Consider the following 12,353-nt stretch of genomic DNA (forward strand, 5'->3'; position numbering starts at 1 on the left):
CGAGTACTTTACAACTGTCCTCAGCCTGTCTAAAGTCTTTGCTTACTCTCCTGCAACTTTTTACTGGAAAAGTAATCGAACAGACCTACTATTGTCTAACATTGAATAATATGTAAATTTCTGAATATAACTTCATAAAATTCCAATAGAGATTGACCATAGACTCCGCATCAACCAATGTTATAGTGCTACTACACCATATGTTATTTACATATGTGCTGTCACTTTCTGTATCCACATGGCTTTCCATCTCTGAACTATCTAAAGGTTGTCCCACGCCAACAGCTGTTAACAGTCGTTCAGGGGCCCAATTCCCTCATCTGTAATCGACTTATTATGATTGACTTCATGGTAAAATTAAGAGGTTGTATCATTAGCACAACAACAAATATCTACCCCTAACGAAACTACCTTGAGTGGCAAGTGCTATATGTATATTGAAATGTCAAAGTGGTTTTAGAAATAAACTTTGTTTTACAACTTATCTTCTATATATGTGTTTTATATTTGTATTTTCATCATTATAACACTGTCTTGTTGCTTATGTGTGGAATAACGAATCGAATAGAACATCTTTTCAAGATTTTAGAAAAATATGACAGTTGTGATATCAAGCCTTTACTGCAAAATCAAAACAAAAATAAAAAAATTGTGCTCAGCTGTTCGCATGACCTCACTTTAAAGTGCATCCTGGTTGCAACCAAAAATTTCGCTATAGTTGCATACTCAGCTTAAGTTGTACCAATGAGTTAACCTTATAATAATTGAGTCATGTCATAGTCCATGGCTCAATTATTTAACTTGCCGGTCAAGGCGGAATTAAAAAAGGTGGTCTCATTTGTACAACAACCACAAATCATATGGAGCAATCCGCCATGTTGTCATTAAGCTGATCGACGTTTTGCCAACCCAAACAAGGAAATTTGTGCGCGTGTATGTATACATGTGCCTTCATGAACAGAGAGTATAAGAGAAAGAAAATGGAAACAAAAATCTGTCATCTTAATACCGTCAAACCTGGCCGGCTGTTAACAACTGTTCAAGGCAGTTCCGTTTACCTTTTAATTGTACCATGGTTGTTATCTTCTTTCTCGCATATTCTCTGCTCATGTACACTCACGCATACACACGCAAGCAAATTTCTTTGTATGTGTTGCAAAACGTTGATCAGCTTGATGACAAGATGGCGAATTCTACCATATGATCTGTGTTTGTTATACAAATGAGACCACCTTTGTTTCGCCATGCTTGCCAGTAAACATTTCCTACACCCTATACATGCTGCCATACAAAGTATCAAAGTACATCATTGTTTAGAGAGCACCCATGTAAGGTGGGGAAAACCATTCAAAGTGAGATGCTAGCAATATCATTCCTCCCACCAAACAAGCAAAACAAAACCAATATTGAAAAAAAAAACACATGAACAAAATAAAAAATAGTTTCATAGATTGAAATGGCTGATGACGAGGGATATTGGAATCGATCTGGCCGTGCATTCAACTTCGATGACGATAACGAAGAGGACATTGATCTTAATGCTCTAGCCGCGTTGGAAATTAATGCGGATGGAGGAATTCTTAATGATGACACCATTTCCGAGGCTAGTTTTGATAACAGCTGTGCGGCCGCCAGTTACAACTTGTCGATAAAGTCCTTAATTTCCGATGAAGAACTCAATATGCTGTTGGATGAGCAGTCCATGAATGACAACATGATTCCCAAAGGCATGAAGCCAGAGGAAGAGCTAAAGTTATTGAGACGCCAGTTACAAAATACTTTGCACACTCCCTCGCCGGTGACTGTGGCCCGAAAGTTGTTGTGCGGCAAAGTTGTGGGATTTGAGGTATTCAAGTCATTGCAAGATAAGCAACAACTTTTGGATGCTGTGCTGGACATAGGCGGCGGTGGAGATGCTGTTTTGAGTGTGGTTTTGTTTTTGGAAAAGTCGCTGAATCGCAAAGATTTCGTGGAGCTCTTGAAGAAACGCCCCAAGGCTTTGCAGCATTACATAGCCTATTTGACACAGAGGCGGGTGGATGAAGCCATTCATTTACTAAATGACCTGGGCAAGTATAATGAAGCTATGCTCTTGGAATATCAGATGGTATTGCGTATAGATAGCACCGCCGAACGTAAGACCAAACTAATGGCCATGATGACTCATTGTGCCAATAATCGGGTGTGTGGCATATACCAGCAAATGTTACATGCCGCAATTAAACTCTTCAATTTAGTGACCACTGAACGCAGCAATTTGAATAATTTGGTAGATATCAATTCCAGTCCCATTGAAGTTTTGTATGCTTGCTGTGCCAAGAATACCAATTGGAAAGATCCAGATGTTGGCCAAACAATATCACCCTATCGCTTGAGTGCTGAGCAACAAATTTCAGAGAGTCAATTTGATTGGACAGCTTTGAATGAAAGAGCCCAGGCTCAAGCCTATGCAGACCTCAAGCATATATTTGAGCAAGTGCCCACCTGGCATCCCATTAAACAAAAACAATTTCACATAAATATACCCTTAGAAGTGGCGGTGCAGAGATTATACGAGCTGGAAGCTCCGGCATCTATTGTCTATATGTTTCTATCGAACATGGGCAATGCTGGTGAAAAACTAGAATTGGCTAAACGTGTTAAATGCACAAAGGCCATCATTGATGCCTTGGCATCGTTAAAAGATGTGCCACAGTTAATGCAAATACGAGATAACTTGCCAGACCGATCAGAGGAGCAATTCTATTGTGACAATGCCATAAAGAACTGCCAGACTAAGCGATGGACCACCGATAGCATTAAGTTGAAGCTGTAAAATGAAGAGGGATTGGTTGCTGCACAAAGGCAAAGGCCCTATAGTTGAAATGTAAGCCGTCTATTGTAGAGTGTAATAATAATTTTCAAATATCTTCATTAGTCATAGAAGAGTAGTAGAATAGATGTAAAGAGTTTCTATATTTTCCTAAAAAAAGATGTAGATTTCTGGGAACATTTTGCTCGAAGCATCGAATTTCTATTGTTGACATTCTCGAAATTCTTTATAAATTGCTTTCCTCGAAAAACTACTAACGCACTTTTTAAAGCTTTAGTTATGTAGAAACTAACATTTGAAAGGTAGTATAAATAAATAGATATTTCCTTAGCATTAGGTTGAACAAAAAAAACCTTAAGACTTGTAAACTATCATTCGAATTTATACCTATTATGTATGAAATATTTAAATATATTGTATTGTAATGTATCTAATGGATTATGGAAGTAATGCCGTTTAAGATTTTTTTTTTTGCTCAGGGTACAGATTTAAAACCGACCTTGGCACCGCGGAGAAGCTTAAAGCTAACGGGCCCGTCCACTGTTTGCGGATAGTGGAAAGCTCCATACGGAGTATCTGCAACTGCCGAAGCGGACAATCAGCGGTATCGAGCGAAGAGTCTTAGTGAGAGGCCGGGCGGTACCGGCTCTTGCATTATTGGCGAGTGCCTATGATCCTCGATATGACAAGGCGAGTTATTGGCGCCTTTAAATAACCAATGGCCACCATCTTTGCATGCTCGCCGGCAGGAGCTTGACGAGGGTCGCCACTTCCACATGCAAATGTTGCTACAAACAACAACAACTGAGATCCGAATGGTGTAACATAATGAACACTGCTCTAAACACTTGACACCATGCAACCAATCACCTGTTGAAAGACAACTATTGACATAAAAAATACTCCAATGTCTCGACATCTCTGCTGGGGTGGAAGGTCATTCCGTCGCATAGACCCGATCGATGGGTCAACGAAGTACACAGGTTAAGTTGTTGTTGTTGTAGCAGTTTATTGTTTTCATTCTTTCGTCTGCTTGATTCTGTTGAGTGTCAAGACCCAGGAACTCTGCGACTAAGATGGGGTGCGTGCACAGGGATCTGGTTCTGAGTCGAGTGGGTCTGGCCGGGCAGTTAAACAGGTGAAGTGGATCGTGCAGTCCCTGGTTACAATCGGGACATACATCTTGCACGTCGGCATCAATCCTTGCTCTGTAGGAGTTGAGGCGGCTGCATCTGCCGGAACGTAGTTGAGTCAGAACTACTCTGGTTTGCCCGAGGAGGTCAATTTCTTCAGGTGCAATGGGAGGTAGCCATTTACCGCATCTGCTACCGTGTCTGCATGAATGTTGTCTAGGCCTGCTTGGTATGCCGCTTGATCTAGAGGTTCTCTTTTGTAGCGCTGACCTCACGCTCTAGATCATGTAGATCTACCTAAAGGCTTCTGGGCGGTGGATATCTATCCAAAAGATGATGATTTGGATGGTCTTTGCGATAACAGCCCAAAAAGTATTGCTTAGACAGCATGAAGTTATGTCTTCGCATTGATGGGATCTTTATCTCCTGATAGAGGTGGTCCACATGAGAACTGAGGAACGTGTCACAAAGTTGACGAGACCACACTGGCGCTGCATAACTTACCACAGACCGGCCAATTGCTTTGTACGTGGTCTACAAGGTTTCTTTATCTGCACTCCAAGTGCTGCCAGCAAGCGACTTGAGGAACAGAGCAGCCGCAGTGGCAGTCGTGGATAATCACTGTATCGAGCGGAGAGTCTCACTGAGAGGCCTGGCGGCACTGCCTCTTGCACAAATACTGTGTGCCTATGATGCCCGATATGACAAGGGAGTTATTGGCGCCTATAGATAACCAATTGGCCAACCTGTTCCAGCGGCGATCGGTCCTTTGGCCCGGAAACGAGCTTGCTCACTTACAGAAGCTTGACAAGGATCGCCACCTCCACATGTGGCTACAACAACAACAATAGGTGTATAATAAACCAGTTCAAACATGCAAAGTTCTGCCAGGCCAATTGAAGATTCGGCAACAGCATCACACATTTGCCTACATTTTTAAAAGTTGAAGCTGTAACTGTAGCTGGACAAATATGCTGCATGGAATCGCAAAAAGAAATATTTGTTTTTAAAAGAAACTTTAAGGTGCTCCAAGTCAGCTAAAATTAATTTTAATGAAATTGAATGAAACAAGTAAAATGTGCTAAGTTTGGCTTGGCCGAATCAAAATCCATGTTCATTTGTTTGTTCGTCTCCACTCCCGCTCCGAGTTGGAAAAATTCCACGCTCAGGCAAAAAGAAGGCTACTCCACTCCATGCCGAAACTCTGATTTAAGGGCATATGTTTGCTTTACGTATGAAATTTCTGCAATGATAGACAAAAACTTGGGGCCGTAGAAGACAATAGAGAGATCGGTTTATATGGGAGCTGTATGATTTTGGGCTCATAAAAGGCGAAATTATCATCTGATTTCGCTAGGCCTACGTTCGTATCGAGTATGGTAAAAATTGAACTTAGTGTTCTGATTTAAGGTCTTAGACCCATAAAAGATGGATTTATTTTCCGATTACGCTGAATTAGTTGTGTTTCCAAGATAAAGAATTTATGTTTCAGGAAGATAACGACCCCACCAATACAGCATCGGACGCCTAAATGTTGCTTCTTTACGACACAACTTATGTCAAACCACCACCACAAAGTCCAGACAACAACTCGATAGAAAATCTTTGGTCATATTTGAAATCCCAGATTGGATAGATCCAGATTTGATCTAAGTCAACCCTTAAACAAGTGCAACAGTAATAATGGGACTAAATCACTCCAGAAATGTGTCGAAAATTTGTAGAATCGATGCTTAGACGATTAGTGGTCATCTGTACCAAGATTACTACACAAAATTCTATCTGTGATGGATATATTGTCCTAACATTGTGATACAAATACTTTTGTGAGACATACTTTTTTTGCGACAAATACTTTTGTGAGCAAAATTTTTCAGTTTTTTTCTATTATTCCCATGGCGAAACAATTAAAGGTGGTCTCATTTGTATAACAACCACAAATCATATGGAGCAATCCGTCAGCTGATCGACCAACACACGCGAAGAAATTTGTGTGCGTAAATAAGCAGAGAATATGCGAGAAAGGAGATAACAAAGAGAATGCAAACAAAAATCTGACATCCTAATACCGTCAAACCTGGCCGGCTGTTAACAGTTGTTCGCGTGAGACCATCTTATTAAATCCGCCTTGTATTAATCCTCAGAAATAATACAATGACTATATTTTTTTCAATTTTTTTGGTCTATTTAAGTTCTTTATATACGTCTTTATGCATCTCGATAAAAATATGTTTACAAAAATGTTCATAGGTTTGCAAAAAATGTAATATATTTGAAGAAATTAGAAAAACGAATACTGATGTGAGTCACTGTATTTGGATATAACTGTCAAATGGACGATCGCCCGATATGATATCTTGGGCCCATAGAAGGCGCATTTATTATCCGATTTCGCTGAACTTTGGCATAGTGGGTTGTATTGGATTCTTACCGAATATGGTAGAGATCGGACTTTATTATATATAAACTGCTATATAGACCAATATGCTGTTTTACCTTCTTTTACAGTTAATTGTATTGAACCCCTCGTGCCGAATTTGATCCAAATCGGATCGGATCGGTACGATTTGAGTACGAATTTTTCATCACAATCAAATCTATTACCTGCCAGAAAAATCTCAAGCGAACAATGCTTACATATGAGAAATTTTCTGTAGGATAAATTTCTTTTAAACTTTCTGTAAAGACATCATTTTTGTATCATTCCCATAGTAGCTGGTTGACCCGATTTGGTCCTTTATGGACAAGAGCTGCCACCTTAGTGTAAAAGCAGTAGTGGCACTAAACATGTGTACATTATTTCCAAGCCCACCCTGCAAACATATTCAATTACTATATAATCTTCCGCAAATCTTCGATATGAAGATCTTAAAAAGGGTATCAAGATTAGTTTGTTAATCGAAAACGTAACAATTGCGAAAAAACTACAGGGCTTTCCAACAAGATGTGTTATTTTGAATCAGCCGGCATGTTCGTGATGATGGACGGCATACCTGCCGAGAAAGAAGATAACATCAAAGAGAATTAAAAAAAATCTGACATGTTAATACCGTTAAATCCGACCGGCTGTTAACGGCATTTCGCGCGAGACCACCTTTTTGAATCCGCCTTGTCGACATGCTCACGGATCACAGCATCGAAATCGAAATTTGTCACCATTTTGAACAGCGTTGCCAGCATCAAGAAGCGAATTAGAATCAAAACAAATGGGAAAATTTATCCGGCGGCAGTGTATAAAAATAAATATTACGGAATATTTTTCTTACGATATACGATATATGTATGTGGCAAATGATTTTACGCGCAAAAAAAGTTTTCTAGTCGACAGCAATATCAACTTTTAAATCTTTTGACCATTGGAAGCTCCAAAAGAATGTATTAAATAGCTACCAAGTTGGAAGTGGTGAAATAGTGGCAGCAATATAATGGCTTCTAAAAAGAATCTGAAGTCCAGCATCGATTAAAAATGACTATGGCAGATTTCATACATTTATCCATGGCGAAACAATAGGGCTGTTCGCGTTCCAGCAAAAATTTGCCAGTAAAAATTTGCTGGAGAGTAAGAGCCATTTTACTCTCTTTAAAACATTTGCAAGCAAAAGTACACGAACGACTTCCAGTGAAAATTTGCAGAAAAACAGCTAATTTTTGTTTTGGTTGGTTTTTTGTTTGCTTGCTTGGAAAACAATTTTTTTTAAATAAAACATGCTGGCGGTACTGAGTATTTTTCTTAGATAAACGTCAATTTATTAACCCGAGAATGAAAAGGATAATAGAAGGGGAAACATTCGTATATCCGTGAACTCCATGCCGCTGAACAGCCATCAGAAATTACCGTGCAATCCCATGGCAGCCACAACACACTGCCACAACAACAAAAACATACGTGCACGAAGCTACGAATGTCATCCGTGTCGCCAAGTCGCGCAAAGCACTGGTTTCAGACAGAATCTCTACAATGATGTTGGAGAATCTGGATCTGCCTGAAGTCGATTACCTTACAAGTGTCCTCAGCCTATCTGAACACTATTCTAGTGTATAAACAATATTTATATTTTTTATTCTTACCTCTGCCTTTTTGATGCCTTTGATGTTGGCGTTAGCTTTTGTATTTTCATGTTACGGCTGCTTTTCATAAGACAGCTGACCTTACAAAACATCTGTTCAAATTTGCAAATTTCTGCTGGCAAAAAAATCCCAGTAGAAATTTGCAGGTTCTCTATTTTCTAATTGTCAAAATTTGATTTCGATTATTAATCTAGATTTGGAAAAGAAATAAATTAGAAAAAGAAATAAAAATAAGCTTCACTCAAAAAGGTAAAAAAAAACATTAGGCAAATAAAAATTTATTTTTATTAATGACGTTGATAATGGAATTTTAAACTTTTTTAGTCCCTATTAAGTCACTCATGGGCATATATCGCCAAGTGGCACATTTTCTCCCTTACCGAGACACTAATTAGAGTAAAAAATGATCAACTTCCTTGAGTGCAGATTTTGTGACTCGCACAATAGAAAATGTTTGCAGGGAAGCTGATCGTACTTCTGCCAACACATTCAAAGAAATTTGTGTGCGTGTGTGTAAACGTGTGCGTACATGAGCAGAGAATATGTGAGAAAGAAGATAACAAAAAAGAGAATGCAAACAAAAATCTGACATATTTATACTGTCAAACCCGGTCGGCTGTTAACAGCTGTTCGCGTAAATTTGGCTAAAGTAGTTAACAAATCATTCTTTATAATAAATAGCCAAAAATTGCGTTCTTATGTGTGCAAATGAATGCAAAAACAATCAAAAGAAAGTCTTCTCGATGACAACAGAGCAATCGAATATTAAGTATGTTCGTCTACTCAAAAATTTGTGCAAATTTGCACAAATTGTTACTGTAAGTCGTCCGGGTACTTTATTTGCCAGCAGATGAGAGAGGGAGAGAGCAAGCAAAATTTTGAGTATTACGTAATAGAGAGGTTGCAAATTTCTACTGGAGGGTTTTTCTTTCTCACAGCATAAATTTGCAGCATCGAACAGTTGTTTTATGAAAAACAGATGTTTAATCCAAATAAATAGCAAAAGAGAGTAAAGGCTTTTCTTACTCTCCTGCAAATTTGTACTGGCAAATTTTTATGGAAAAACACTCGAACAGATTTGTTATTTCAAAGAAACGAATGCCGAAAGAATTAGGCCCGCGAAAGCAAACAATTCATTAGTTATAAATCCTAATAACCTTCCATTTATGTATTTTTTAGAAAAACATCAATTATTGTTTAGTTAAGATTATATAAAATTGAATTTTGTTTTTCTTTTATTGTATTATTTGTAATTATGCGAAGACAAATAACTTAAAATGTAATACAATACGTACAATAAATATATAAGTTTAATTTTATAATAAATTTATTTATTGAGTTTGTGTTTTTTTATTTGTTTATCATTTATTTTATCATCTTTTTTGGTGTTTTGAGAATTTTTTTTTTAATTTTTTATAAACAGAGTAGTGTAAAACATTTAAAGCATTCATTATTTTTTTTTTTTTTTTGTTTTTAGTTAAGCCATTCCTTATATTCAAATTACAAAATAGGCAAGCACGCAGCATTAGGCAATTTTCCCCAACTTTCTGAAAAAAAAATACACAAATCTCTAGGGATGCAACACAAAGTCCAACAACACTTTCTAGGCTAATACCTTTTCAATATCTTTTAAATTATATTCTCTGTTTTTTTATATCAAATCAAGTTAATAATATCATTATGTGTTTTTTTTTTTATTTTAATACAACAAGAGTGCACAATTTTGAAAACTTTTTACTTTGTATTTAACAGTGTTTCCGTTTTTAGGAATTTTTTTGTTTGGTTTTTTGCTATTGCCTTAAAAATTAATTTAAAAAAAAATGCTAAAATGTGTTTTTGCTAATTGGCTGTTAACTTTTAAACCTTGCTTAAACAAACCATGGTAAAGAGTTGCCTGGATAAGGTGGTTTAGTAAATAAAACAAATATTCTTATATTATTTTTGATATTGTTGATGTTTTTTTTTAAGTTTGTGATTCTATGAATTTTTTTAATAAATAATAACAACATAATAAAAAAATTTAAATTCGTGTAAAATATCTAAAAAAAAAAAATTGAATCAGTTTTTTTTTAATTTTTTATACTGAACACGACTTTCTGGTATGAGTGGAAATGAGAAGGCTATGAAAAGGAGAACCCTCTTCTTTTCTTCAACGTCATATCGTCTTTATGGCAGCTATATCCAAATCTGGACTGACTTGGGACAAATTGCAGAAAAATGTCGAAGAGCCTAACACAACTCACTGTCCCAAATTTCAGCGACATCGGACAATAAATGCGCATTTTATGGGCGCAAAACCTTAAATCGAGAGATCGGTCTATATGACAGCTATATTCAAATCTGAACCGATCTGGGCCAAATTGAAGAGAAATGTCGAAGGGCCTAACACAACTAACTGTCCCAATTTTCGGGAGAGTATACCTTGCAAATGTAGCCAGCATAAATAAGAGCATAACCACCTCTGCAAATTTTTGTGATATTCACGTCGGGATTTGAACACAGGCGTTCGGCGTCATAGGGGGTCAGGCTTACCTATGCGATACAATGACCTCCTTAATATGAATATGAATTTAGTTACGTTGGCAGTAAATGGAGTTAAGACGAAATGGATGGTTTCAAATCCCAAAACGCCTTGGACAACCGAGCAGATAAAGAAAATGGAGAAAGTTGGGAACCACAATTTTGAGAAAGTGAGCAACTTTAACTTCCTCGGCACCGCCGTAACCTAAAGGAACGACACTAGTTTTGAGATAAAGCGGATAATAATACTGGCAAACAGATGCTACTTTCGACTAAGTAGGCAGTTTAGAGACAAGCGCACCTCTCGACAGATAAAGATTACTCTATACAAGACACTGATACTATCCGTGTTCTGAGGCATGGGTACTTGTGAAAGCAGATGAGGCAGTGCTTGGAGTATTTGAGAGAAAGATTCTTCGTAAAATATTGGGTTGCCCAAAAAGTAATTGCGGATTTTTCATATAGTCGGCGTTGACAAATTTTTTCACAGCTTGTGACTCTGTAATTGCATTCTTTCTTCTGTCAGTTATCAGCTGCTACTTTTAGCTTGCCTTAGAAAAAAAGTGTAAAAAAACTATATTTGATTAAAGTTCATTCTAAGTTTTTTTAAAAATGCATTTACTTTCTTTTAAAAAAATCCGTAATTACTTTTTGGGCAACCTAATATTTGGACGAGTTTGCGTTAATGGAGAATATAGGCGACGTATGAACCACGAGCTGTATGACGACGATAGCGTAGTTACACGCATCAAAATACAACGCCTGTGTTGGGTAGGTCATGTTGTCAGAATGGATGAAGAAGCTCCAGCAAAAAGTCTTTTGAAGGCAAACACGGTGGTACACGCAAACCGGGAAGACCAAAAGCCCTATGGAAAGATCAAGTGGTGGGAGACTCCTCGAAACTTGATTTTAGAATAAGCGCAGAAGATCGAGGCGCTTGGAACGCTATTCTACTTTCGGCTAGTGGAACAAATGTTCTGTCGTAGCCAATTAAAGTTACCAAGGCGGATTTAAAAAGCTGGTCTCACGCGAACAGCTGTTAACAGCCGGCAAGGTTTGACGGTATAAAGAAGTCATATTTTTGTTGCATTCTCTTTTCTATTATCTTCTTTCTCGCATATTCTCTGCTCATGTACGCACACGTATGACCACATGCACACAAATTTCTTTGTGTGTGTTGGCAAAACGTCGATCAGCTTTATGGCAAGATGGCGGATTGCAGCATATGATTTGTGGTTGTTGTACAAATGAGACCACCTTTAATTGTTTCGCCATGGTAAGTTACGTGGAATAAGTTAATAATGGTATACTATTTAAATATGTAGCGGGAAATATTTCAGCTGAATCGGATATTGCTAATGAAATACTCTAGTAGCTAGTTCTAAAAAATCACAAATGTTGAGCAAATCTAGAAGCAATGGCGTGTAAACGTTTTTAACCTTGGGTGGGTTCCTGGACTCAAGGGAGTCATAATGGAAACCGGAGTGCAGACGCAATGGCTAAGAGTGGAGTCAATTGCTCAACAATGCACTATGGGAAGAAATCGTAAAACAGCGGCAAAAGTCATATTATGAAAATAATTTTTTTTTTAAATAAACCGATCTGAACCACTGTCCCAAATTTCGACGACAACGGACAATAAATGCTCCTTTTATAGGCCCAAAGCCTTAGATCGAGAGGTTGGTCTATATGGCAGCTATATGCAAATCTTGATCGATCTAGGCCAAATTGCAGAAATATGTCGAGGGGCTTGACATAACGCACTGTCCCAAATTTCGACGACATCGGACAATAAATACGCCTTTTATAGTCCAAAACCT

General features: G+C 37.7%; 1 protein-coding gene across 1 annotated transcript; it reads left to right on the top strand.

The window, feature by feature from the left end:
• The first annotated feature begins 1,244 nt into the window (after positions 1-1,244).
• On the top strand, positions 1,245-10,015 carry LOC106080358 (vacuolar protein sorting-associated protein 16B). Its single transcript, XM_013241706.2, has 3 exons — positions 1,245-1,328; positions 1,451-2,866; positions 9,491-10,015. Exons 1-2 carry the CDS (start codon positions 1,245-1,247, stop codon positions 2,813-2,815), a joined length of 1,449 nt encoding a protein of 482 aa, XP_013097160.2. The 3' UTR covers positions 2,816-2,866; positions 9,491-10,015.
• The last annotated feature ends 2,338 nt before the right edge of the window (positions 10,016-12,353 follow it).

The sequence above is a fragment of the Stomoxys calcitrans genome, chromosome 2, assembly GCF_963082655.1.
Source record: "Stomoxys calcitrans chromosome 2, idStoCalc2.1, whole genome shotgun sequence".
Lineage (NCBI taxonomy): Eukaryota > Metazoa > Arthropoda > Insecta > Diptera > Muscidae > Stomoxys > Stomoxys calcitrans.

What these genes read in the sequence shown, in the direction of transcription:
- LOC106080358 (XM_013241706.2), top strand. Translation starts at nt 1,245, where the DNA reads ATGCTTGCCAGTAAACATTTCCTACACCCTATACATGCTGCCATACAA. An exon ending in ATTGTTTAGAGAGCACCCAT is followed by an intron (nt 1,329 to 1,450) that starts GTAAGGTGGGGA and finishes ATAGTTTCATAG; the next exon opens with ATTGAAATGGCTGATGACGA.